The sequence below is a fragment of the Alexandromys fortis genome, unplaced genomic scaffold, assembly GCF_014885135.2.
Source record: "Alexandromys fortis isolate MF-2015 unplaced genomic scaffold, M_Fortis_MF-2015_v1.1 scaffold_177, whole genome shotgun sequence".
Taxonomy (NCBI): domain Eukaryota; kingdom Metazoa; phylum Chordata; class Mammalia; order Rodentia; family Cricetidae; genus Alexandromys; species Alexandromys fortis.
Window position 1 is genome coordinate 2,934,275 of NW_026068056.1, and position 26,916 is coordinate 2,961,190.

General features: G+C 49.0%; 1 protein-coding gene across 1 annotated transcript; it reads right to left on the reverse strand.

Annotated features, from left to right (window-relative positions):
• Positions 1 to 26,916, reverse strand: Znf862 (zinc finger protein 862). Its single transcript, XM_050119862.1, has 7 exons — positions 26,728 to 26,916; positions 23,730 to 23,841; positions 19,305 to 19,993; positions 17,565 to 17,739; positions 6,915 to 7,019; positions 4,020 to 6,137; positions 1 to 2,757 (listed from the first exon to the last, which is right to left on the reverse strand). Exons 1-7 carry the CDS (start codon positions 26,749 to 26,751, stop codon positions 2,669 to 2,671), a joined length of 3,312 nt encoding a protein of 1,103 aa, XP_049975819.1. The 5' UTR covers positions 26,752 to 26,916; the 3' UTR covers positions 1 to 2,668.

The window sequence follows — 26,916 nt, forward strand, 5'->3', positions numbered from 1 at the left end:
AAATAATAGAAGTTAAGTCTTGAACAAGGGTTTTTTTTTTTTTTTAAACCTAATTTGCACCTTCTTGAAACCAGGAGCCCAGAGAATCCCAGACCAGTCACCCTGTTCCTGGCTACACAGATGCCCATCTGGGGGAACTGGTGACCTCTACAGCCCTGACCACACTTAGCACGCTAGGGACTTGCCCTTTGTGGTACAAGGTCTGAGGTGGCTACAGTCTCCTGTGTTCAGCTGGCCAGGGCTGAGCTTCCTCACTGCCTGAATCTCTATGGCTACTGAAATCAGAGTGCTGAGTACAATGCTGGCTGCTTGGCACAGCAGTCCCAGTGAGCACCAGTTATCAGGGCGGGGAGGGATAAGCGCCAGACAGATGCTGGCAAGGGAACAGGCAGGGGCAGGGGAGGTGGTGCACACCTTGAATCCCAGCTCTGGGAGGCAGAGGCACGGGGATCTCTAGGAGTTCAAGGCCAGCCTCCTTTACCTAGGGACAGACAGACAGGTGGGGTGGGAGTGTTAAGCGTGGGAAAAGGCAAGGAAGAAGGCCAGGGCTGAGACCAAATGGGCAGTGCTTCCTCTTCCTCACAACACCCTTTCACTTGTTTTCCCCTGAGACAAAACCCAGAGTTCCCAGAGAAATGCAGCCATCCCTAAGAGCAAAACAGGAGCAGCCTGGGCAAAGGCTGCAAGGTGGGCATGCTCACCATGCGTCCCCTTTGAGGGACTATGCAAGAATATCGTTTCTTTGTCTTCAGCTGACAAGGGGGCACTGGGAAGGACCTTCTCTGGTCAGAAAACCTGAGTAAGGCAAAGACCTAAGCTAGTAGCCTGTTCTTTGCATGGTGGCCACCTAATGTTTCTGGGTAGACTTACTCTAGAAAGACCCTGCTCCAAGGAGACCCCTGTTCTATCTGAAGAAAACATCAGGAGGTGACCTTGGGGTGCTGGTATGGAGAGGACAGGGTAGCCACCTCACTCCAGGGAGTATGTCTCCATCACTGACAGGACTGGCGTCTCGCTGAGGGGTGGTCAAAGGAAAGGTGTTATAGAAAAAGTGAACCATGTGGATGGAGACCTTTCCTTCAACCCTGGCCTGGCAAATCCCTGGACTCTGAAAACACTGCCCTGGCCACCTCCTTGACCTGGAGCCAAAGGCCTGCCTGCCCCTTTTCCCCAAGCCCCCAGGTTGGATGGGGAGGTGGTTCTGGAGTGGGAAAAACACCAAGGCTTAGTGCTGAGGCTGAGAGCCATGGGGTTGGCTAGTGCTGAAGCGCTGGGTGCAGCAGCTGCTGAAAGGAGTGGGCGGGTGGCATGGTCAGAGGCTGTGTGCCTATGACACAGAACAGGGCCTGCAGTAGACAGGCAACAAGCAAGGCTCCTGTCTTTGTAAAACGAGCAGGAGACAGAGGCAAGGAGCCCATCCATTTGGCAATTCTCCAACCTGGAGCTAAAAGACAGAACCTAGACAGATCATCCTAACCAAACAGGCAACCACTGAGCCTGCAAAGCCAGGCTGCCCTAGAATTCACAATAGAAGGGAAAATGTGAGAGGGCCCACAGTTTTACTGGAGGTCCTTCTGTGTGTGTGGGGGGGGGGTGGCTTTAAAGCCAGAGGATACCCATAAAGGTGCTGGGGAAGACACAGCTACTGAACTGGTGTCGGGAGTAGGGTTCTACTCGTCCAGAATGAGGCACATTTGACAAGCCCTGGGGCTTGCGTTTGAAGCAGTCTGCAGGGCATTCTGCAGAAGGATGGGTGTACCTGTCCTGTGGACAGCGCTTCTACCTCCTGTGGCAAAGCAGATGCCTTTACTGCTAAGGACAAGAGCAGCTCAGTGCTCTAGACAAGTCCTTCTCTCGGGACTTTGAGGTTCCCGCTGACGACTGCTACAGCTACAGGGAGCCAACAGGTGCTTGGATTCTTTGTGGCAACCACATGAGGAGTGAACTGAGGCACAGAAGAGGAAGGGATTAAACATTATCTGCAGAAAGGTTGGCCGGGATTCCACATCTCCCACCTCCCACCTCTTGTGTACTCCACAGGAAACTTCCAAGGGTTGAGAGGTGGGGAGGGAACACCGGGTTCCTTCAGAGGGAGCGTGTCTCACTGTGCAGGAGCTGTGGTGACAGGTGCTGGTGTGTGTCAAAGGCAGCCCTTGAGGGGTAGGGTCTCCTGGATTCTACTACATGAGCCTCTGCAGTGGTCCAGAAAGGCCAATCCTTGGGGCTCCTGCAGCAGGCCAAGGTCTCTGGACCACAGTCATTTCCACACCAAAGTGGCCTTCCCCAGAGGCAACCTCCTATTCACGCCAGGGATGCGGAGAGCTGGGCTTCTCCTCTCCCGTCAGCCCCACTCTCTGCCACCAGAAGGTATGGGGTGAACCCTCTCACGGCAGGATTCCTTGGAAAAAACAGACTTGAGGTAAGTGCCTCTCAGGCATGCTTTTGCACTGAGAGTCACCGTGGCACCTTGAAGGCCTTGTCCCCTTCAACCCTTTGTTCCTGTCCACATTCTGGGCCCATGAAGTATCCAACCAGGACAGTTTAGGATCTTCAGAGAGTCTCTCTCCATGATCAAGGGTTCCCCAAAGCTGTGTCTAGGCCGCTCTTCAGAACCACAAGGCTTTTGAGATGGTATAGGGTCCAGGTTTGTATGCGATCCTTCTGAGCCTCATGGCTCCCCATATAATGTGACGGATGTCTTCTGGACCATGGATTCCTCCTTACAGAGAGGAATATCCTTCTTCCTGAGCCCTGTATCTGTGGAGGAGACAAGGATGAACACACTGAGCAGAGGACAGATGTCTTCCCTACTGTATGTCTAAGTTTGGTGAAGGCGACCTTCAGCACAGACCAGTCAGGCCAGCACTACGACCCACAGTACCTGCCTGCCCGCTCCGGTGTCGTCCTCTCCCCCTGCCCCAGAGGGAAAATAATGGTTAGAGTCCAGGGACTTGCAAGCATCTACTGCATTGGTGCCCACTGCAAGGAGTTGTCGGGCCTGAATGTTCACGAGGCCGGCTATACACAGTTTACTAGTGTCTCCATTTGCTTCCTCATGGGTACCAGTCTTCCCAATCCCACAGAGAGGAAAGATTTTCCTCCCTCACCTCACTACAGGGGCAGACTCAATGAGGTCATTCTTTGTTATCACACGGAAGGAGATACACCTAGTTCCTGTCCATACAGGGTGCCAGGGTCATCAGTCTGGCCACAAAGCCTCTGTCTCCCCTCATATTCAAATCCACTAACAATGACCACAGGCCAGGCTCAGAGGCAAAAAAAAAAAAAAAAAAAAAAAAAAAAAAAAAAAAAAAAAAGCAGTGGGACGAGTAGGAAGGTGATGGGCTGGAAAAGCGGCCTTGTGGAGAACCCTCACAGGCTTTGGTCTCCAGGACAGGAGGAAGGGGATTTCCAATTCGGCAGTCGGTACTTTGCCCTGTAATGGAATACAACCCCACCCTCTGGCTGGTGGCTGATAGAGGCTCCCCCATGTTTTCAGGCTTCCCTGCTCCAGGGGTTCCCACAGCCCCAAATGAACTACCTCTCCACACAGCCACCCTGACCCTCACTGCCGTAGTCTCTCCTGAAACCCCACTGCCTGGCCCAAAGCCAACCCAACCCAAATTAGAAGATGAAACCACCCTTGCCCGAGACCTCCAGCCCTTGAATTTCATTTCCAGCAGGGGGCACCATCTTAGTGTCATGTGCTCTACTGGCCAGACCATTGTATGCTAACTCCTGGGCGAACATGCCAGCACCGGGACACTGGCTTGCAGAGGAGCTAGGCCCACAGCTGGGGTGGGTCACTCCAAACTGCCCGTGGCACCTCTAGCTAGGTCACATATCCCTCCAGGATAGTTCTCCTGCCTCCAGCTCCTCTCTGCAGGTGGCTGGGCAACCTGCAGTGCTCCATAGGTCCCTCCTCTGTGGGCTGACTTGTTCAGCCCCTGGCTCAGCATGTGACTGGGAACACGTGGGAATCCTCTTTGGTGCCCACGCTAATGGCGGTGTGTACTCACTGGCATGGGAGCGGGCAGGCGCCTGGGCATAGGCATAGTTGTAGCTGAAGCGTCGTCCCGAAGAGGTCAGGTACCAGTGCTGGATGGCTGGCTGGGGGTCATACTCGGCCACTGCCACACCATTCACAGCCGTCAGCATGAGCGTATTGAGCACCTCGCTGGAGAGCTTGGTCCTCTCCTCGGTTCTGATCCTGTGCATGGCCTTGAATCCTCGTTCACAGCAGGAAGTGGAGGTGGGCACGCTGACCACCACAGCCAGGAGCTTGCTCAGGAGAGGGAATCGGCAGTGCTGAGTCAGGGCATTCTTACACAGCACAGAGAATGGAAGGTTCTGGGTAGCTGCCTTCAAGCTCAGCCACTCCTCCAGCAGTGCTTCCTCACTGTACCCCATGGGGAGGGAGAGTTCAAAATGCCTGGCAAGGCTGAGAATGTCACCATTCCCAAAGCAGGCCAGTTCAACCCCTTGGGGCCAGGCTGTGGTGTCTAACACCTCCATGTTCTTGAGCAGTGCGGGGCGGTCTGCATCAAACCTCTGCTGGAGATACTGGATCCCAGTCAGGATCGTTCTCTCCCTGTCTGCCTGGAACCACAGCTCTGCCATCTCCACTCTGTCCAGGAAGATGCCATGGAACTGCCCGTCCTGGAAGCTGGCATTGAACTCTTCTTCTTTAGGCCCCGCCTGCTGGCGAAGACTCTCCAAGGCCACATAGGCATGCTCCAGGGTAGAATTCACTTCCGTCACCAGCGCTAGCTCCTTCCGGCAGACCTCAGACAGAGGCCCGTAGATGCTCAGGAAATCCAGAAGGAAGTGACAGAACTTGATGAAATGGAAGCCCTTTATCTGCTTCAGCATGCCCTTGGCTCTCTGGCCAGTCTGGCCCCCAGCCTCCGCCACACTCTGAAGGTGCCTGACCAGGGCGGGCCAGCTCCCGATGAGCATGTCCAGAGTGTGCCTTTGGCTGGCCACCCACCTGACAGCAGTCAAGTCCTTCAGACAGACGATCTCCTGCTCCAGGGGACCGGCGCTGCGCCCAAGCTCACTGAGCCTCTTGCTGGAGGACTGATAAAACTTGAAGACAGTCCGGATGTGCCGATCACACCTCCTCACCAGAGGGACACTCCCACAAGCGTCCAGCACGGCCACAGGCAGCTGGTGGGTGACACTGGGCACAGGCAGCAGCTGAGGGATGATCTCCTGGAGCTTTCCCACGAGGCCTCCCTTGTGGCTCAGCGTGGCAGACCCATCAGTCCCCAGGCCCACCACCCAGCCAGGCTTCCGGAAAGGGATATCCAGCTCATCCAGGGCAGCAATGATGGTCTCGAAGTACCCATCTACCGTCTCACTGGGGAGAGGGGCCAGGGTGATGTAGGACTCCTTCACCTCCGCCTGCTTCAAGTAGCGCATGTAGATCCCCACACAGGCCTGGTCGGAGCAGTCCGAGCAGCTGTCCAACAGCAGGCTCACACACGGGGAGCTCCGAATATCTCTGAGGATCTCCTTCTTCAGGGTCTCAGAGATATACTTGATGAACTGTGTGCAGGCAGTGCGATTCCGGTACTTGCCCAATAGCGCGGTGCCGGTGTTGTGGAGGAGTTGCAAGACCTTCCCGAAGTCATTCAGAGGCCTGGAGTGGTAGGCGATGGAGTAGGCGGCATTGAAGAGGTGCTCCATGTTGGCCACGAGGTCACTGGAGATCTCCGGAGTGAGGGTAGGCTGAGGGCTGTCACCTCCGACCTCCACGGTGTTGACACACAGTTTGTGTGCCTTACTGACCTCATGGTATCTCAGAGTTTCCACTTTAAAAGGCCCAGTGTAACCCTGGACCAAACGAGATGACTTGTCGTGGATTGTTGGTCTCTCTCTGCAAACAGAGCAGAACAGCTTGGTCTCCTTGGAGTCCAGTACTAACCAGGGGAACTGCCCAAACCATGACCTCTGAATGGAACGGGGCCTGTACGTCCTCTTGACTCTCCCAGGTCCGCCCACTTTTCCTCCACACGAGCTGGAAGGACAGTGAGAGGGACATGTCTCCACGGAGGCTGGAAGTGAGGTGGGATCTGCAGCTGAGGCCTGGGTTTGGATGTCGGCTTCTCTCACTGCCACAGACTTCTTTTTCCCTTTGAAAAAAAATTAATTTGGTTTGCTGTTCCAAACTCTGGTCTACCAGCAAAGGCACCTGCGCTGAGTAAGACACCAAAGCAGAGAAGCCAAACACAGTCTCTCCTTCTAGAGATCAATGCCAGCTTCTACAAGCCCTTCCCAGCGCAGTGAAGGCCAACCTGGCTCCCCAACAGAAAGAGCATACCCTTGTTTGTTTACTCACTGACTACCCCAGGGCTGTGAGACACCAGAGGCTGATGAACTTAATCAGCCACCCTTGGCCACAGACATTATTAGATAAACAGGCAACTTCAATCTTGTGAAGCTTCGCCAGGTTAAATCCAAGCGTCTTCATCCTCTCATGAGTCTCAGAAAGGGGTTAAGACTCACACAGAGTGGCTATTGGCCAGTGAGCTATGGACCAGGATGAGTAAAACATGGAGTTCTCACTAGCCACAGAGCTGTCGCTGCTCCCCAGGAGGAGAGAAGAGAGGGTCGCTCAGACAGACAGGTCCATCCCATGGCTGTCCAGCGTCTCTCATTTACCTCCCCCAGCAAGGCAACAGCTATCAGCACCTCTACCTGTCAGAGGACCTTATTTCTTCTGTACTGCCCCAGCGGCCTAGACTGTTCTACAGTCTCAGACAGGGCTAGCTCCTTATTCATCTTTGTCTGCCTGTGGCCTAGGAACACCATCGGTCCAGGATAAGCATGGCTGAACTCATGTAGAGTGGCTTCCTGTGCTACATGTGTCCAGGCTTGTACAGTTTAGAACGCGATGAGGCCAGACTCACCTAGGGAGCGACTTCTCCCTGACTGTAGCCCATTGGGGTCCTTGATCCAGGGTGTGGATCTCCGTTTCAGTTTTGTGATCAAATCTGGCTTGGCATCAGCTGGCTCTATTGTGGAAATGAAGATTCATAAAGTCACCGGGCTGGCAGGCACATAGTCCACCACAGGCTAGACCTGAACCTAAAATACGCAAAGATGACTGGGTTCAGTGCTTTGTAAAGGCCAGTTAGTGGGACAGACTTAGAGCATACTCATCTGAATGCCAAAATAAGAGGCCAGGGAAGATTGCAATTCTTAGCCAGGATGGACTACTTCTATGGCCAGCCATGGGAACCAAGAGTCAGGGAGATACTTCCAGAAGGGAAGTGGGAAAAAGAAACAAAGAATAAAACAGGAGAAAGATGCAGGGATGTAGCACAAAGCCCTTTACAAGAGGTTGAAGTTGCCATCAACTGACTGTTTGAGTCCAGCCCCCACAGAACCGCAGCTGGCTTTTGTGCAGGTGGCTAGCTAGCTGCGTATATCTGAATGAAGAACCTTTGAAAATACCTGCCATCTGCAATGGACCCTGAAAGAGGGTTAGGAGAGTTACACACTACTCTTTACTTAGCTCAGGGCATGCAGAAAAACTGTTACATTGTTTAATGTCAAGTCCATTTGTATGTCTGTGAAAGTGTGCAGGAATGGTTCAGCAAGATGGCTCAGTGGGTAAAGGTGCTTGCCACTAAGCCTGATGACCTGAGTTCAAATTCCCCAGGAACCACACAGTGATAGGAGAGAAATTACTCCCACAAGATGTTCTCTGACCTGTACATATTTGCCGTAGCATATATATGCCCCTCCCAACACACACACAGAAGTAACTGGTAGTTTTAGATGGTTCCGGGAGAAACTAAAGGACAGTTTATCCTTTGGAGCACCTGAATATTCGCGTGCAGGACATGGGTATCTGTGTGTATCGCATGTCTACTCTTAATAAACACAAAGTACGTAAATGATTACAGCGTGGCACACTGGAGAACAGCTGTCCTTCTTGAAACAGCTTTAGAAGATAGAGACTAACTAGAAGCACAAACCCAGAGAAACACCATGCTAGACACACCCAGGGACAGGCACCTCAGGGGAGGCTGGCGGTCTGCAGCACAGAACCTCAGACCAACTCAGAAACATGGGCTCCAGTGGGTGGAACTGGGGTTCCAGTGGGAAAGGAGCCGACAGGACCAGTGCCTGCTCAGAGATCCAAGAAGCCCTCGCAGCTCTTCACGGAACCAGGGAAACAGCACCCCGGCAGGGGCAGAAGGACAGGCTGAGCACACTGGAAAACAATCCAAGAGCAGCCCCCAGGACACTGAGGAGTGAAGGGGAGCAGTGTTTATAACAAACTGGCTTTCGTTCATAGGCTCGGCGTTACAGCCGCACACCAAGCACGCCGGCTGGGGACCCTCTGCAGCAGTGACAGACAGGGTGTGTGTGTGCGCGCGCGCATAGGTGTATATGTTTGTGAACTGGAACTGTCCTCCCTTTCCCTTCACACACCAACATATCCTGAGTTTTGTAGTATCTTCTACGACACATTCAAATTACAGTTGGTCCTTACAGCGTTACCTACCCTAATGATTGTACAGAGCTTCCTGGTGGCATTTAAGGCCTTTTTCATAATTTTAAATTTTTTATTTAGTATTATTATTAACAACCATCATTATTACTACGACTATTACTATTATTATTAATTATTATTTGGGTTTCTGAGACAGGGTCTCTTCATGTAGCCCTAGCTGTACTGGAATCCACTATGCAGACAAGGCTGGCCTCAGACTCACAGACCTATCTGCTTCTGCCTCTCAGGGGCTTGGATTAAAGGCACATGCTACCATGTGCAGCAAGGTTCTGTTTTTAAACAGGAATGAACTTAGAAAACAATAGTTTAAGAGCAGTCTCCTACGTGAAAACGAGACTAAAACAAGCAGGGGACAGTACCAGATCTAGAGACACTGCAGGGAGCGACATGGAACTTTAAAATAGGAACTAAGAATTAATACTGAGGGGCTGGGATAGGGTGACCAAGTTCAGGTTCCTGCACCCACACTAGTGGCTCATAACTGCCCCTTGTCCAGCCCTGGGAGATATGACTTCTTCTGATCTCCGTGGCACCCTACAGACACGACAGACATGCATAAACATACACATAAATAAAAACAATCTTTTAAAAAGTTTTAATTCACTGATATGTACGGTTGTTTTGTCTGCACATATGTCTGTGCACCATGTGTGCACCTGTCCTCAGAGCCCTTAGGACTGGAGTCACAGAAGTGTGAGCCACCATGTAGATGCTGGGAATCAAACCCAGGTCCTCTGGAAGAGCAGCCATGTTCTTAATCCTGAGCTCTCTCTTCAGTCCCAAAATTAATATTTTTAAAAATAAAGGACTTTAAGAAAAAGAACTAATATTGACAGTAAGAAGAGCCATGATGGTACTGCAGGAAAGAAAAAAGAGAGCTCAGAAACAATAGCAAAACCAGAAAATTCACCCCAAAAAACCTGAATTGTTAGGAAGTAAAATAAAGACATCTATCTGAAAGTTGTAAAAAATAAAAGGCAGAAAATAGAGAAAAAGAAACAAAACAGAGTCTACGTCTAGGAAATATCTGCTAACAGAAGAGTTTTGAGGAAAAAAAGGAAAAAGAAAAAAGACCGAGGAAACCACAGGAGGCCATTTTCCCCAGCTACAAAGTTGGGGCGGGGAGCCGCAGAGCAAACGGTAACACCCCCTGGAGTATATGATGAAATACATTGGAACACTGGAATAGATTCTCAAAAGGTAATTATCGCATTTGATTATGCACATGTCTGTGTGCAGGTATATGCGCATGTCTGTGTGCAGGTATATGCACATGTCTGTGTGCAGGAATATGCACATGTCTGTGTGCAGGTATATGCACATGAGTGACCAGAGGCGTCAGGTGCCCCAAGCTGGAGTTACAGGCAGTTGTGAGCTGCCAGATGTGGTGCTGAGAACTAAGCAAGAGTTCTCTGCAAGAGCAGTTCACGGTAGCTGCTGAGCCGTCTTTCCAGCCCCCCACTGGGACAGATCTTAAAGCTCTCAGAGGTGAAATACTATGCCATGCTCGAAGATTTAGGAATAAGCAGAGTATTCAATTTCCCAGCAGCAGCGGTAAACACTCAACAGAACGACGCTTTCAAACCGCGCTAAGGAAATGGCTCCCATCTGGACTCCTGCGCCCATCAAGTCACCACTCAACAGGGTGGGCACAAGGAAGGCACCTGCAGGGTCTTGCATCGACCATTTGTTAGGAAGCTGCCAGAAGATGCGTCTGCTAAAACACCCACAAAACGGAAAGATCCAGGAGGTAGGAAAGCAACAAAGGAAGCCCTGAGCCACAGCTGCACGGCAGGCCTAGTAACTGGTTGCGTAACTCGTCTAGATGAAGCAGGAGGGAGGAAGGTCTAGAGCGCCCAGGAAAAGAATGAAAGTCAATAGATCCCAGGATGTTTGCCCACAGGGAAAACATCACGTGTTTTTCTCTCTCTCTCTTTTTTTTTTTTTTTTTTTTTTTTTCGAGACAGGGTTTCTCTGTAGCTTTGGAGCCTATCTGGGAGCTAGATCTTATAGACTAGGCTGGCCTCTAACTCACAGAGATCTGCCTGCCTCTGCCTCCTGAGTGCTGGGATTAAAGGCATGCACCACCACTACCCCACATGTGTTTCTTAACTCCACAGGAGAGTTTGGAAAGAATCAGAGGAAGTACAAAAAAAATTAACCAAATAAAAAATATGAAAAAAATCCCACTTCCAGGGTGAAAAAATTCTACAGTGAAGGACACAGCGGAGTATAGCACTCAGCAGTAAATACTACATAAGCACAATCAGGCAAGTAACTTACACAGATGTGACCACAAAAGCGTCTATACCTGTTCAGAGAGGATGGAGGAGAGAAGTGGACCTGCGTGGTGTAAGAGCCCATGTCTTCATCCTCCACAGTAGGAATCACTAGGTAACATCTAAAATTAAACCAGGAAGAGCAGTGAACACATGCAATAAGGTGCCTAAGTATGACGCTGTCTGCCTATTTGGGCTGAAGGCATCAAACAGGAGGCACCAGGGCCAGGAAGATGGCTCAGCAGGTGTGAGTATTTGCCATTAGGCATGGCAACCTGGCTTCAATTCCTGGGTCCTATAGTGGAATGGGAGACACAAACTCCCACAAGCTGTCCTCTGACTGACAGGCATGCACCTACATACATGCACCCATGTACAATAAATAAATATAATTCTAAAAGAGTTTAAATGGAGTTTTGTTGTCTATAACGGGGCAACAAGGCCCCGACTAGATACCACAGGCTGATAAAAAATCCAGTGCTAGAAATGGGTTAGATCTTTTGGGGTTGGCTAGTGAGGTACCATAGATCCCCCCAAACATTATAGGCTATTGTCAATGATAATGGCTACCTTCTAGAACTTGATGGTGAGACCCTACAGCTGAAGACGCTACTTGAACTGAGTCCTAGTACATGGAGAAATCAAGCTGGTTTCTAGAAGCTTCATTCCTATTGGTTAACGCTCATAGTGCTGGCCGGTGCTTTGCATGCTGCTGCCAAGAGAAAAGGATCACAAGTCTCACCCACTTGTCAACCCTGCAAGCTACAATAACGCCTGGCCTGGCAAGATATGCCCACTTGTGCAACCACAGGACCAATGTCATGGGAGTAACCAACCACTTTCTGACTAGATTTAACGCTAGTTCCGTAAGATAGAAGCTATACCTGACATCATTACTGAGGCCAAGAACCTGTGGCCAGACAGGTCATAGGTCCTGGGGGGGGGGCACCTACTATCATTCTAAGGGGACATAGTATTTAAGGAATTGCTAATGACTTATCATAACATTGATTAGAGCACCTCTCAACCCTCATCAGGGAAGCTTCTTCAGCAGACGGCAATTAACGGAGACCCACAACTGTAAAGGTGCAGAGAATAAGAGACTGTGGATTCTCAGCCCTAAATGGGGACATCTGTATCATCCACCCCCTCCCAAGGCTCAGGGATCTTTGCAGAAGAGGGGGCGGAAAGAGCCTAATAGCCAGCGTTTTCTGGATACAACAGGGCAGCTGCATCTATGAGCCAAGAGTAGTTGAGACATCATGTGCACAAGGCCTTTGCAAGCTCCAAGCACTGGGTGGGGAGGTGGGCACAGAATCCCACCCCTTTGGTGGCTGCTGGGAGAGGGGGAGTCGGCTCAAGGGTGTAGTCCCTGGTAGGCTGACCATGCTCAAATGAATGACCATACATCCAAGAGCACAAATTGGACTCATTGAGTTGTTTTTTTTTTTTTTAAATGACACAAAGTTGGGTGGGTAAAGAAGAGGGTGTGGATCTGGGAGGAGTTGGAGGACAGGGGTGAATACAACATATTGTACAATATTATCAAATAACTTTTTTTAAAAATGAGGTACCTGCTATCTACCATTCAAATAGGATCGTGGCACAAACACAGAGAGCCGACGGTGCTGCCACTGACCTGTGAAGAAACAAAGTGAGGACACTGCAGAGGTCAGGAAGCAGGTGCTGAAGATGTGTGTGGGAAAGCTGTCAATGGGTTGTGATGAGTCCCTCCTCCTGCCATAGAGAAAGTGGGAATGTACCACCCCTCTCCCTGCAGCTGTGGGGCTTGTCATAGGAACAGCTGCGAGTGCAGCTTGGTCAATGAACTACAAGAGAACCAAGCCCTGAGCTCCACAACCACAGAAAGGATTCTGCCACCAGCGGGAATGAGCTTGCAGCCCTTCCTCCCCAGGTCCTCTCAGGCAGAGTCTCTGGGCCAGTAATCCTTGGTTCTGGGTCTATGAGAAGCAAAGCATGAGCCCAGCTGAGCTTAGTTGGCCTCCTGACCTGGAGAACTTCAACACAATAAAGATTTCTGATCCTTCTTGGCTACTCTCATTCCTAGGGTGGTAGGGTCCACCCCACAAAAAACAGATCTAAAAGAATCTTTGTGGCTTGTTTTTCACCCCCTAGCTCCAGGCTGCCCTAACCTGAAGGCACAGGCCTGTGACCAGCTCTGGAGAAGCTGGCCCTCTGGCTTTCCCTCGGCCATTCTAATATCCCTGCTTATCTCCTAGAGAGATCTGCCCTCTGTTCTGGTTTCCACTTAGTGATACAACTTCTCCTCAACTATCCAGGTCTGGCTGTGGTTAAGAATCTCTTTCAGAGGCAGGCACTGCTGATCTGATGTAAAGGACCCAACTGCTCAGCACACAATGCTAATACTTTACTAATAAAAACCATAGGTTAAGGGGCTGTGGAAGCTGGTAGAGGGCTTGCCCTCTAGGCACATAGCACCAGGGGGTCCGTCCCTAGCACAACATAAACCTGGTGTGGTGCATGCTACAGTCTTAGCACCTGGGAGGTGAGGCGGGAAGATTAGAACTTCAGTGTCATCTTCAGCTACACAATGTGTTGAAGGGGCCAGCCTGAAATACAGGAGACCTGTCTCAAACAACCAAAGTAACCAAACCAAACAAAAAAAAAACCCCAAAGACTTAGGTCAGCCTAGGTGTTTCTATTACTGACAAATAATCATCTCCTCTCTCTTCTCTTTCCTTTCCTTTCCCTCCCTTCCCTTCCCTTCCCTTCCCTTCCCTTCCCTTCCCTTCCCTTCCCTTCCCTTCCCTTCCCTTCCCTTCCCTTCCCTTCCCTCCCTCCCTCCCCCCTCTTCTTTTCTTTCCTTCACAGAGTCTCAGGCTGGCCTTTCAAATCCTTGATCCTTCTGCCTCAGCTACCCGAGTCCTGGGATTACAGGCATGCACCACTATGCCCAATGACAAATTTTAGCTGCTTAACAGTTAAATGTAAATTAGACTTCTAGAAGGTTTTTGGCAGGAAGCAAGAGACCTCATCAAACATGATCAAAGTGTGAAAACAGAATGTAAAAACATGAAATAATAGAACAGTTGGATAGTCTGAAGAGCGACAAACAACATAGTTCTAAATGAGTGAATCCAAAAATGAAAGACTAACAGGACACACTGAAAGCAAAACAGGCTGAAGACAGAACTCAAAGACAGAGCACTCAGGGCCTAGTGTGCAGGGGCGCTGGGTTCTGCCCCAAAAGCCATGAAAAATCAAAATGGGATCAAGCCCTCTTCCCTGTAAGAAGATGACTATCCTCTGTCGGTTTAGGACTGTTGGAACAGCCAGGTACTGTGACAGGTGAGTGGCTAAAACCAGAAGTCTATGTCTGCTGAGAAGCTCTGAGCCATCCAACTGCTAAATAGATGGAAATTGATATTAAACTTGATAGCATCAAACTGAGATTTCTGTCTGAACTCCTGTCAAGGACTGGGGTTGAAGCTCAGTGGTTGTACTGGATGGTTTTATGTTAACTTGGCACAGGCTAGAGTCATCAGAAAGGAGGAGCCCCAACAGAGAAACCACCTCCATAAGACAGGGCTGTAGGCAAGCCTGTAGGGCATTTTCTTAATTAGTGATTGATGGGGAGGGACCAGTCCACTGTGGTTGGTGCCATCCCTGGGTTGGAGGTCCCCAGTTCTATAAGAATGCAGGCAGAATAAGCCAGGAGGTACAAGGCATTAAGAAGCACGCTTCCTTGGCCTGTGCATCAGCTCCCGCCTCTAGGTTCCTGCCCTACTTGAGTTCCTGTCTTGATTCCCTTTGATGGTGAACTGTGATGTGGAAACATGAGTCGAATAAGCCCCTTCCTCCCCAAGGTGCTTTGGTCATAGTGTTTCATTACAGCAACAGTAACCCTAAGACAGTGGTTGTCTCAGTTAGGGTTTTATTGCTGTGAGGAGACACCGTGATCACAGCAACTCTTATAAAGGAAAGCATTTAGTTGGGGCTGGCTTACAGTTAAGACCTTTAGTCCATTATCATCACGAATGGAAGCACAGACATGGTGCTGGAGAGGGGCTACGAGTTCTACATCTGGATTGGAGGCAACAGGAAGAGAGGAACACTGGCTCTGGCTTGAGCATCTGAAACCTCGAAGCCCACCCTCAGTGACACACTGCTTCCAACAAGGCCACACCTCCTAACAGTGCCGCTCCCTGTGAGCCATGGGGGCCATTTCCTTTCAGGCCACCACAGCTGTGAAGCAATGAGCAAGGCCCTCAGTTCCATCCTTAGCACTGCAGAACAAAATAAAAGTCAGACTCAAGAATAACAAACTCGGAAACAATCCCATTTTAACTCTGTAATTATCTTTCCCATTGTAAGCCCTGAGAAGACAGTTGAGGGGAGGGGAATAAACTAAAGTAAGAACAAGAGGAAGTGTGTGGCCCAAATGTGCCACAATGGGATATCATCCACTTCTCACCAAGGTGACAAAAACAACGGTGATCACGGTGATCACGCAGGGACAGTGTGAAAGACCAACGGTTAGCTACAGCAAACTAAAAGGCTGACCCTTTAAATGACCTTACCTTATGCATGGCCATCATTTTAGTACCAATACGATGAACAAAAATGTTTCAACTCAAAGAAAGGGAGTCCAACTAGTAACCGACAAAAAAAATAAGGATTTTATCCAAGTCCAAAGTAAATTCAGTTGACAGGGCAGTAGGATTCACTTTGGACATTTACCAGATAAATGACTGCCGTCTGGGTTCTCTCACAAGGAAAATACTACTGCCTACTCACAGAATTGGTTTAAATATCCCATCAAATACACAGAAGGCTTTCAACATAGGACCAGCCCTTGGCAGACATTCAGGCCACAGCAAAAGCCACTGCTGCCGTTTCCAGACATAAGAATAAAAATAATAATAATAAAAAAACTTACCAAAAGAAAACTATGAAGCAAGGCTAAGTATGCAGATCATAGTATTTTGAATAAGATACAAGAAACAGATCTCAAAAATTAAAAAAAAAAATGCAAGACTATCTGGAAGCAAACTGCCTTCCTACTGAAGGCTACTTTAAAAAAAGAAAATCCAACTTTTAAAGTGGGTATGCAATTGTTTTATTTATTTAAGGTCTTACTCTGTAATCCTGGCTGATCTGGAATTCTCTGACCTCGCATGACCTCAAACTCACAGTGAGCCTCCTGCCTCCATTCCCTGCCCAGCTTGCATGCAATATTTGCAAATGAATTTCCCCCTGCATTTTGTTTCCTAGCTGTACAGTAGTGGTGTTGATGTTCTGAAAGCACATCACATTCACAGGCACCCAGATCTTGGGGACACACACACGTCCTCCATCACCATAAAATGATTACTTAAGTAACTTCTGGACTATCTGGGGAGCCATTTAAGTGCTGAAAACAACTGGATTGGTGTACTGCAGAGGTAGAACATTTACCCAGCACATACAAGGCCCTGGATTCAAACTTCTGCACCACACACATGTGTGAATAATTATGGAGTTATGAATAATAATAAAAATAAGTATATAGAATTATGTTAGAAAGTGGAGCTAGAGAGATGGCTCAGTGGTTAAGAGCACTTCCAGAGAACCCGGGTTCAATTCCCAGCACTCACAAGGCAGCTCACAACCATCTGTTACTCCAGTTCTATGGGATCTAATGCTCTCCTCTAGTCTCAGCACTGCACACACATGGGGCACAGATACACAGGCAGACAAAACACTCATACACACTAAAAAATAAAACAGCCGGGCGATGGTGGCGCACGCCTTTAATCCCAGCACTCGGGAGGCAGAGGCAGGCGGATCTCTGTGAGTTCGAGGCCAGCCTGGTCTACAGAGATAGTTCCAGGACGGGCTCCAAAGCCGCAGAGAAACCCTGTCTCGATAAACAAAAATAAATAAATAAATAAATAAAAATAAAACAAAAAGGGTATGTTAGAAAGTAATCGGATTATAGCTGGAGTGTAAACAAAGGGGCACGGATTTCCCATTCTAGCGAAGTCATCCCAGAGCAGAAGTTATGAGAGCTGCCGCTGCAGTTCCTGCACGTGCACAGCGGCTTGCTCTGCAACTCCTGCTGCAGCGCACACCAGTGCGACTATGAAGCCCCAGCTCTAGAGCAGCTGTCTCCACATCTGGGGTGTCTTCACTAAGATGCCAAGTGAAGAGTGAGACACAAATGCGGGAGAGGTCAGAGCACACTCTGCTACCCTCCTAACTCTCCCAGGCCTGCTGACATTACTGCCAGGCCAGGTGCTGCACCTGGAAAAGATGGAAGAGCCTCAGGCGTTAAGATGGAGTGGGAACCTGAGAAGCCCATTTGTCTTTAGGCTTGGCCCCCTTATCCGTCCTGTCTGGGTACCCTTCCTCCATCCGGGGGACCTAGACTGTGGCCCTGATAATACTTCTCTGAAGACTTTCTGCGTCTTCCCTCCTACACCCAGATTTCTCTGCCCCAGGGTACTCTTCCAGAATTCTCCTATGGAACTCAGATGTTTCAGTTTCCTTCAAACACCTGCTGATGCCTCAGGGCCACTAGTCCCTAAAGGCCCCATAGCACCCAGCAAGTACTGGATATTGGACTAACGTGAGTGAAGGACAGGTGGAGAGACGGGCAGGAAGACAGATGAAGAGGTGACCCAAAGCTGGCAATGTTCTGAGAGAAGATAGGCTCACTCTCTGCCCACGAGGATTGGGCGCCGAGGCCCCTGCGTCAAGACAGTGTGTATAAAGCTGACGGAGAGCTTTACCCAGGGACGCCAGCAGCTCATAGTTCATTCGCATCACATCTCTGTAGAGCTCCTTCTGCTGCCTGTCCAGCAGGCCCCACTCCTCCCGAGTGAAGTACACCGCCACGTCCTCAAACGCTGCAGGGAGCTCCTCGAGGGCCCTGGACGCCTTTAGCTGCTCACTGTCAGGAGGCTCCTGCAACACAGAGCAGCACTCAGATCCCTGCTGGAATGAGAGAGACACGAGGCAGTCTTCTGAGGACACCTTCCTTCTGGGGACCCTACCAAGCCGCCCAGGGATGAATTCCCTGATGAAATTGATCAAATCTATGAGCCCCAGGTAGAACATAAACCAAACTAGCTCAGTCAGATCCAAGGTTCTTCAGGAAAGAGAGAAACTCACAGAACAGCACCTCTGACTGCATGCTATTACTTGGAGACCCATGGTCACCGGATACCCACTATGGTTACAGAGAGGACTGTCTGACTCCAAGGACTACCAATAGGATGAGAAGGAAGCGGAGTTAACAAGAACTGATGGTGCTTCTAACTAAAGAGGGCTTTATGCACACCGTACTGCTAGAATCCTGAGACTCTAAAGGTCAGACCTGTTATTACCTCCTAACACTAAAAAACAAGAAGAGAAGTTTTGCTCTTTCTCTGGATTCTGAAAAAAATTCGGCTACCCAGTAGAAGACTCCTGTGATGCTATCTGTGAGGAATATCTGAGCGACCCACTGATTCCTGACCACCAATGGTTTACTATGAAATTCTACTTGCTTGCGACAGTTGAGAGCTACAGAAAATTCAAGCCACTCAAAGAGCCCAGTGAACAGTTAGTTTCCTTAGCTACAGACTCTCCAGGAAATTGGGTAATCGTGAAATAAATACAAGGTGAACATTATCATCTACTGGGGTTCAGCAGAGCTGTACCAAATGGAAGGAAAGTACCAGGCTGGTCACCAGGGCTCTCGGGAAAGGCCAGTGCTGACCACAACAGCTTGTGGATTATGGACTCCATGAGGTCACTTTTTCCTGAATCTCAGTTTTCTCTCAATGTGGTGAATTTAGCAACGCTTGCTCTACCAGCTCGGGGTAACCTTAGACACAGCTCATCCCACAGCACCTGTGAAAACTCTGTGATGTTAAAAGATACTGAACATCACAACACGGTCTATGCTCAGTTAGTGATGGTGGCCGTTGCTTGCGTTCTGGAGCTGCTCTGAATGCTGGATAAAAATCACCATCCCTTGTATGAAAAGTTAGGACGCTCTCTCTGTGCCATAGATTAGGCTTTGCTGTCCATAAAACAGAAGCTAGCCCAGCAGCTGTCCCAGTTAAATGAGTTAATACCTGTAAAGCATTTAGAGCAATACCTAGCGCACTAAAATAACGTGAGTTGGGGCTGGAGAGATAGCTCGGTGGTTAAGAGCACTTGCTACTCTTCCAGAGAACCTGGGTTCAATTCCCAGCACCCACATGGCAGCTCCCAACACTTATGACTCCAGTTCCAGGGGATCTGATGCCCTCTTCTGGCTTCCACAGGTACTGCACACATGTGATGTACAAATAAGGGCTGACAGACATTCATATACATAAAATAAAAATAATATCAAAAAACAGAAAAACATGTGTGCCCTGGTGACCCTATGATGTCAGTGATGAATATCACTGCTGTTCTTTTTTCCACCATCATTTTGCAATTTATGTCACTTTCAGCATGGAATCTTCTCTGAGGCACAGCAATCAATAACCTATTACCTGGCTGCAGAATTCAATTGTGTCTTTATATAAAGTGCTGCTATTTGAGGGACTGAGGATGTCACTGCCAGTTTCCTTTTGCCTCAAATCTGACATGCAGTCTAGATGCAAAGCAGGGACGGCTCCACTCCCTGGAGGGTCCTCTAGTTCAGTTCCTGGGCTTGACTGGAGCTCAGGTAGGCCATCAAAGTCTCCCAGGGGCCCTGGAGGGTAGAAGGTGGGATAGTCTGTGGTGAAGAGGTATTCAGGGCTGGCCCGGATATCTGCAGAACTCTCCCTGAGATTCTGAAGGTGGGCTGCCCAGATGGGGTCCTTGGCGGCCAGGGCATTGACACAGAACAGATGGGCCTTGCTCCTGGCATGGTATTTGAGAGTTTCCACCTTGAATGGTCCTGTGTAGCCTTCTAGTAATCTTGACCTTCTATCCCTGACTGATGGGTATTCTCGGCAGACAGCACAAAACAGAACCGTCTGTTCCTCATTCATGACCAACCACGGAAACCGGGTGAACCACAACTTCTGGATAGAACAGGGCTTTGGGAGGCTCTTGTTTCTTCCTGTCCAGTCTTCCTCGATACTACTATTCTCTGCGCCGAAGTGGGCAAGGCAAGCTTTCTTTTGAGGTGGTAGGTACAGTTCTTTCTCTCGGGTGGAATCCTGCACATCCACGCAGTTCACTTGTGTTTTTCCTTTCAAGGAAAAGATAAATGAAATTTGAAATACTATGGTCTGAGAGCCATCAAGCATACAAGTGGTATGAGGACACTCAGTCTAACACGATGATACCCCTTCTTCCACACTTACTCTTAAGAATTATCATAACTGGATTTTTGATGTTCATTCACCTGATTCCTCATACCCACCTTGCTTCACCAGCAGGGAATCAAACAGGCATGTTTTAAGCCAACGTCTCATTTAAAAAAACGTTAAAAGGTAAATAGAGACACTGGACCAAATGGACATCGCTGGACTCTGGTCAAGGCCACCTCAGACAGGGGCCCTTTCCTGGGTTCAGAGCTCACTTAGTATAAAACCGAGGACATGGCAACACAGGGTTAAAGAGATGGAGGAACCAGACTGCAGCGGTCACTCTGGAGGAACTTCCTTCTGGGGTGGGCCTGACAGAGAGGCCCTTGCATTCTGCTGAGTACCTAAGCCAAGACAGCCACCTATCCCCGGGCATAGCTGCAGTTCCCAGATCGGTAAACCGTAAGCCACACCGGAATAGAACTGTCTCATCATCTGCAGGGACTGTGCACCAGGCTCCTGGCAGATAGATGCCTGGGCCGTGGAGGGTCCCAGCCTATGTTCTGTATTTTTCCCATCTATACATGAGAGTAATAACGTTTTCATTCACAAATTAGACACAGTAAGCAAACAGCAATGACAAACTAGAACGTGATAATATTGTGATTCAAGTTACAGAAATGCGGTCTCTCCTCTTTAAACACCTTGCTGTACTCCATTAACTGTGGTTGACAGCGGTTATCTAAAACCATGGGGAGATCAGCAATAAAGAGGGTGCACACTGCGGATAAATGGGGCTACTAGAGTTCTATTTGGTGATGCAGATCCTGAGTTTAGGGCTCAGTGCCCCTCTATTACACCACAACCTTTCAGGGTTCAAACCTCTCATGGCCTCATGAAGACTTTTCTTCTTCAAACTGAACTAGAAGTTTCTTTCTTTACAGAAATGAAACTGATTAACTAATTCCCTGGCGCTGCTCCTCAGCCATCAACCTGAGCTTCAGCGGTCAGTGGCCAAGGGCTCTTTTTTGTCCAGTCTAAAACATTGAGCAGGAAGTCACTAACCATCAGGAGCCCCAAATGAAGAGCCATGCAGGGAGACACAAGGAAACACACGGGCCCTGTGTTCCTTAGCAATCACAGCAGTCCAGAGGTGCCTGCGGTCTATTTGAGGAAACCACAAGGAGAGAGAACTCTGTGGCTCTGACTCCCACAGGAGAGTGAGCTCGGCTCTGGGTTCTCACAGGGGGAACTGGGTTAACTCTGTCATCTCCTGAAACAGAGAAGCCACCCTCAGGACTCAGCACACAGCCACTCACTCGCTGTTTCATTCACTCGGTGACAACTTCAGAACTGCTGTATGCCAGGCACTGCTCAGGACACTGAAAATACAGCGGGAAGTAAGACAGTCCCACCTCCTTGGAGTCTGCAGGATAAACAAACCTTTGCCGCATGGCAGAAATCAAGGGAGGGGGTGAGAGGGCAAAGTACAAGGGTGGGGCAGGGGTGTGTGTTCAGACAAGATGGCACCTGTGGAGGACACAGGCATGGTGGGGACCAGGCAGACACAGGGTGAGGCTGGCTCCTAGTATCCCCACTCTGCTCCTTGTCAGGAGCCTCCACACCCAACCACACTCACCAGGATGATGGCTCAGGGGACACCTCTGGCCCTGGATGTTGCCCAGCTATGGCTCAGTCCCTTGTCTAAACTCGTGGAACAGCTTAGGATCAGCAGCAGCCAGGCCGGAGTTGGGAACAGTGAAAAGCCATGAGGGCCTGGCTCCAAATCCTAACACCAAGGGAGGCTCTGCCTGGAACATTCTCCATGTTGTGAGACCATGAGTAGTGTAGGAAAGTGAGAATTAGGTGGGCTGGCTTAGGGGTTTAGAAACTCTGCTGTCTGTGAGACCCACTAAGAGAACAGGGGAGCAGGCAAAATCAAGGAGGGGCAGAGACAAAGCTAAAATGGCATTAAATTGTCAGTTCACAGGCCTGAAGAGACGGCTCAGTGCTGATCACTGGCTGAGCCAGAGGACCCTGGTTCAGTTCCTAGCACACACACGGCCATTCACAACCATCTGTAACTCTAGTTCCAGAGGATCTAACGCTGTCTTCCAGCCTCCACGGACACCTGGTACACACATGGCATACAGACATACATGCAGGCCAAGCCCCCTCCCCATAATAATAAAAGTAAACAGAAGGCAGCCATGTTGGACACAGACCCAGCACTGACACACAATCCCACTTGCCAAGAGATGCCAGAAAGTTATACTTGTACACGAAAACTTTCTGTGGCTCCGTGTTGGCAACTTCAACACTTTGTAGACACCCCAAACTAAAATAGCAAAAGCTGGAATGGCAAAGCAAAGTGCAACAGAGCTCCCACTGTGAGCCAACGCTGGCCTGCGAGCGACTGCTTTGCAACCTGAAGTTTCAGAGTCTTGGTGGCTTTCAACTTTATACAACAGGCATAGTGAAAGGACCCAACCTAGCGACAATTCCACCACTACCCACAGAACGTTGAGGTCACAGCTGCCATGCCTTCATCCAACAAACACAAGTTAATTACCCTCACCCAAAGGCCCAGGGCCACGGGGACTAGGGGTGTACTTCGGTTGGCACGGTGCTCACCTAGAAAGCTCAAGGCTCTGAGTTCAATCCCAGCACTTGGGGAGGCAGAGGCAGGAAGAAATTCAAGGTCATTTGAGGCTTTTTGGGGATTTGAGGCTAGCCTGAGCTACATGAGACTATCAGACTCTGCCGTTTTCCAGACATCCTAGCATTTGCACTGCACTAGGAGAGCACCCTAACCTAAAATACTCCGAAGACTGAGACCCTGCGAGTGCAGGAGGCTCTCTAAGAGTGTCAGAGTTTCCAGTATTGCAGGTTACAGGCTTCTGGACTACAGATACTCGATCTAGAATAGAACATATGTGTGCTCAAACATTTTGAACACAATCACTTCCGTCCTTGGTACAGAACGTAAGACAAAAGCAGAGAAAAGTATATTTAAAAACTAAAACAGAAGAGATGAAGAAAACCACCTACATTTGTACAAAGTTTCTCAGTTCATTTTGTCTCATTAAATTGCCTTAAGGAGGGCTGGAGAGATGGCTCAGTGGTTAAGAGCACTGCCTGCTCTTCCAAAGGTCTTGAGTTCAATTCCCAGCAACCACATGGTGGCTCACAACCATCTGTAATGAGATCTGGCGCCCTCTTCTGGCCTGCAGGCATACACACAAACAGGATAGTGTATACATAATAAATAATTAAAAAAAAAAAACTGCTTTAAGGAGAAAATCAAGGCCTACAAGGTCGAAAGCAACCTCGCAACCTCACATTGAGGTGTGGAACTGGAGAGAGAGAAGATTTGCAAAACCAGTGCTCTGACCACCACTATGGACTCCCACAGGGCCCCGGGGGCTCCACAGATCCACAGGCTGTGGCTCGCTCTGCACTGCGGAAACAGCCTAAAGCCTCAGGCCACCTGACATTCTCTATCTGTCCTGCCCAGCCTAAAAAGAGGAGAAAAGGACTGGGACTGAGGGATGGATAAAGGTTTCTAGAGATACCCAGAGAAACCACAGAATTGCAGAGAATTCCCCAGTACATCCTGACCCAGGTACAGCAGGGATACTGATCGAGACTGGCGGTGGTAGATGCGGGAATCCATACCTAGAGGTACTGTCAACTTGTCGGAAGCAGAAAAGTCCTTCAGGGGCGGACTCAGCAGCATCCATTCCTCCCGCAGCAGGTTCAGTGTGATGTCATCAAAGGTCACAGAAACCTGAAAGGAATATGAGCCCTGCTAAGTGAGTTCCTGAGACACGTCTTCCACACTGGCAGGCAGAGCTCCTATTCCACGAGTTTATGAGTATGTGGGCCACAGTGGGAAGCACTGATGATGTACACACACAACCTGCAACCAATCTCTCCTGCCATGTGAGTGCAAGTGGCCGTGGGATAAAATCAGGAAGCTGCAGCCACTGAACAATCAGAGCCTTCTTTATGAGGCTGACACAAGAAGTCTATATTTTTACATTGTGTGTGTGTGTATGTACGTGTGGGGGGGTGTGTACGTGAATGTGTAGCATAGAGATCAAAGTCAGGTGTCTTTCTCAATTGCTTCCCCTCATTAAAAAAATAAAAAAGCTTATATAATATTTATGCTTATGAACGTTTTGCCTGCATGTATGTACATGTACCACACTAATGCCTAGTGCCTGGGAAAGTCAGAAGAGGGTGTCAGATCCCCTGGAACTGGAGTTATGGGTGGCTGTGACCCACCATATAGGTGCCAGGAACCGAACCTTGAATTCTCTTCAAAAGCAACAAGTGTCCTTAACAGCACAGCCATCTCTCCAGGCCCCAGGTGGGGGAGCGATGGTTTATGATCATTCCCACCATTGAAACAGAATTACTATCATTTGGTATCTGACCTCCCAATGTTTTATCTATGAATATATAAAAATGGAACATTTTAAAAAGCAGTTGTAGAAGCCAGCAAATGGCTTAGCAGGCACTTGTAGTCAAGCCTAATGACCTAAGATAAGTCTCCAGGTCCCAAATGGTAGAAGGAGAGTACCGACTCCTAATACACACACACACACACCATAATAAAGAATGAAACAGTAGTGATGTGATATTATAAAACACTCATTTATAACAAGCACTTGTGCTTGTTATACGTTATGTTACACGTATGTTACACGTAATGCCAAAAACATAAACAAGTAAAAGAAATTCGTATAGAGACCAGGGTTGAGACAAAAACAAACAAACAAAATGCAGGATGACAAGTCTCTGACCTCTACCCATTATCTTACCAACGATTGGCAAGGTATCTGACCGCAATCCAAAAGCCCAAGATTGTTTTTGGTTAATAAATGCCACAAAATAACAACCAAATGGTATTCTGGCAAAGAAACGAAGCCATCGCAAAAGGACTCCCCAATTTCACAGCTCTGCTCAGAATCTGAGTTCATATCTCCCTAGGCCTTTGTCTGCGCCGGTTTGCTATGTATCTTTACAGCCAGGTGCTTTCACGTTTCTCTCATTTTTGGATAATGTTCTTATCTCTCAGGGTAGAAAACACATGCACTTGGGGAGGGCTAAGCCCTTTGGAGACACCCTACAATCCAGACTTGAATAAGGGGAAATTTCTGAGTCTTGAGATTTTCAATTAGTGTTTGGACTTGAAAAAAAAAAATCCTTTGCTTCCTCCAAAATACCTATATTCCTCTCTCCTCTTTTATTAAAGGTCAAGGAAGACTAAAATAAGAGCTTGGAAATTTAACCTTAAATCACTAGTTCTAATCTTGATGTCATTTTTAATACTTCCCGTCCCTTTCCTCATCTGAATTTAAGTTCAACCTAACACAATCTGAAGATATTACCCAAGAGAAATGGCCATTCCTTTTAGTGTGCATGCCTGTGCGTTTTCCACAGTTTCTAGACTGGCCAAATAGTTTTCATTCCTTACAGATTCAACTGAGTTTGCCTTCCCCCAGATTTTCTGTAGACCGCAAGATGTGGGAAATCTCTGTAGCTAGTGGACTGGGAGAAAGGGAGGATGGAAGAGATGCTTAAACAAAGAACTACGACTTGTTCATGGCAGGAGCCTTTCCAGATAAAAGTATGGCACCAAAATACCCTTCTCATCTTTCCTCTCTTCTGTGCCAACCTTTCTGGGCTCATCCAAGTTACTCAAGCGGAAATTACAGGACAGCTCTCTGTGGAACATGGCTCCTTCCTATGGATTCTGTACTCTAACATCTTGTCCGAAGCAAAGCTCAGAGTACAAATGTTTATAAAATGGACACAAAGGAGGTGGAGAGGGACAAAAGGGAGAGAAAGTCTTATAAGCACTTGTAAACGTTTGTTGAAAAACTTCCTTCCATGACCGCCCCCACGCCCAAATATTCAACAAGGGTTGCAAGAGCTGAGGATGTAGCTCAGTGGGTAGAGTCCTTGTCTACTGGGTCCAAGGCCTAGAGTCGATTTGCAACACTCCTAGAGTGCACAGAAGAACTGGATGCAAAAGAACGACGTAAAAGACCTTACTCTTTGGAAGCTGCCTGTCTCTCAGCCAGTGTGCCCACAATCCAGCAGCACGGACACCGTTCCTCGCTCCCGACCACTTTCTACCCTACCTCATGTCCCATCTCCAAAGCCTCTTCTTGCCCAAAGCCTTGAAGATTGCGGAGTGTGTTCTAAGCCATGCCCACATTCTTCATGAAGTAGATAAACTAGAAGTATGCAAGAAAATGCCAGCAGCTCTTTTTCCCTTTCTTGGGAAGGAAGAGCTAAGTAGCACCAGGGTCTCACGCCACTTCTCAGTCGCCCACCCTTTGACTTCCACTGGCGTCCTATCCAGCCTCTATACCTTATAAGCAAGGCTTCCTCCCTCCAAATGCCAAAAGCCAGGAAAGTAAACCAGAAGCACTTTGGCATCACTATGCTTGGCTAGCCCCGCATCCCGGGACCACCGGCAGGGTGGCCACAAGCAGAGGTATGGCTGACCCGAAGAGGGGTCGGAGAGTGGAGCAGTAAATGTCTCCCGGCCAAGGAAAACGAGGCAGGCGGGCGAGCACTTTCCTGCAAGGCTAGCTTGTCCGCTAGCCCAGATCGGGATGCGCGACAGGAGGGCGGCCCCTTGCCCTTCCAGTCCTACCTTCCCCGTCTCCCCGGGCTCCATGGCCAGGTTCTAGCGGTCGTGCAGACTGCCTCCCTCTAGGTCTGTTCCGAGGCCGCCGCGGCCCACTCGGGACTTGAGTCGCCGAGAAAGGGGAGACACGCGGCAGCAAACTTTTCTCTCCCACAGCAGGAGGCGGTAGGGCTGCTGCTGGCTGGCAAAGGTAGT

Excerpts from the sequence above, each read along its gene's own strand:
- Znf862 (XM_050119862.1), bottom strand. The coding sequence starts at position 26,751 with ATGGAGCCCGGGGAGACGGGGAAG. Across the intron at positions 23,842-26,727 it reads AGCCCGGGGAGACGGGGAAG|GTTTCTGTGACCTTTGATGA; the intron begins GTAGGACTGGAA and ends TATTCCTTTCAG. Across the intron at positions 6,138-6,914 it reads AGGGAGAAGTCGCTCCCTAG|GGAAAAAGAAGTCTGTGGCA; the intron begins GTGAGTCTGGCC and ends TTTTTTTCAAAG.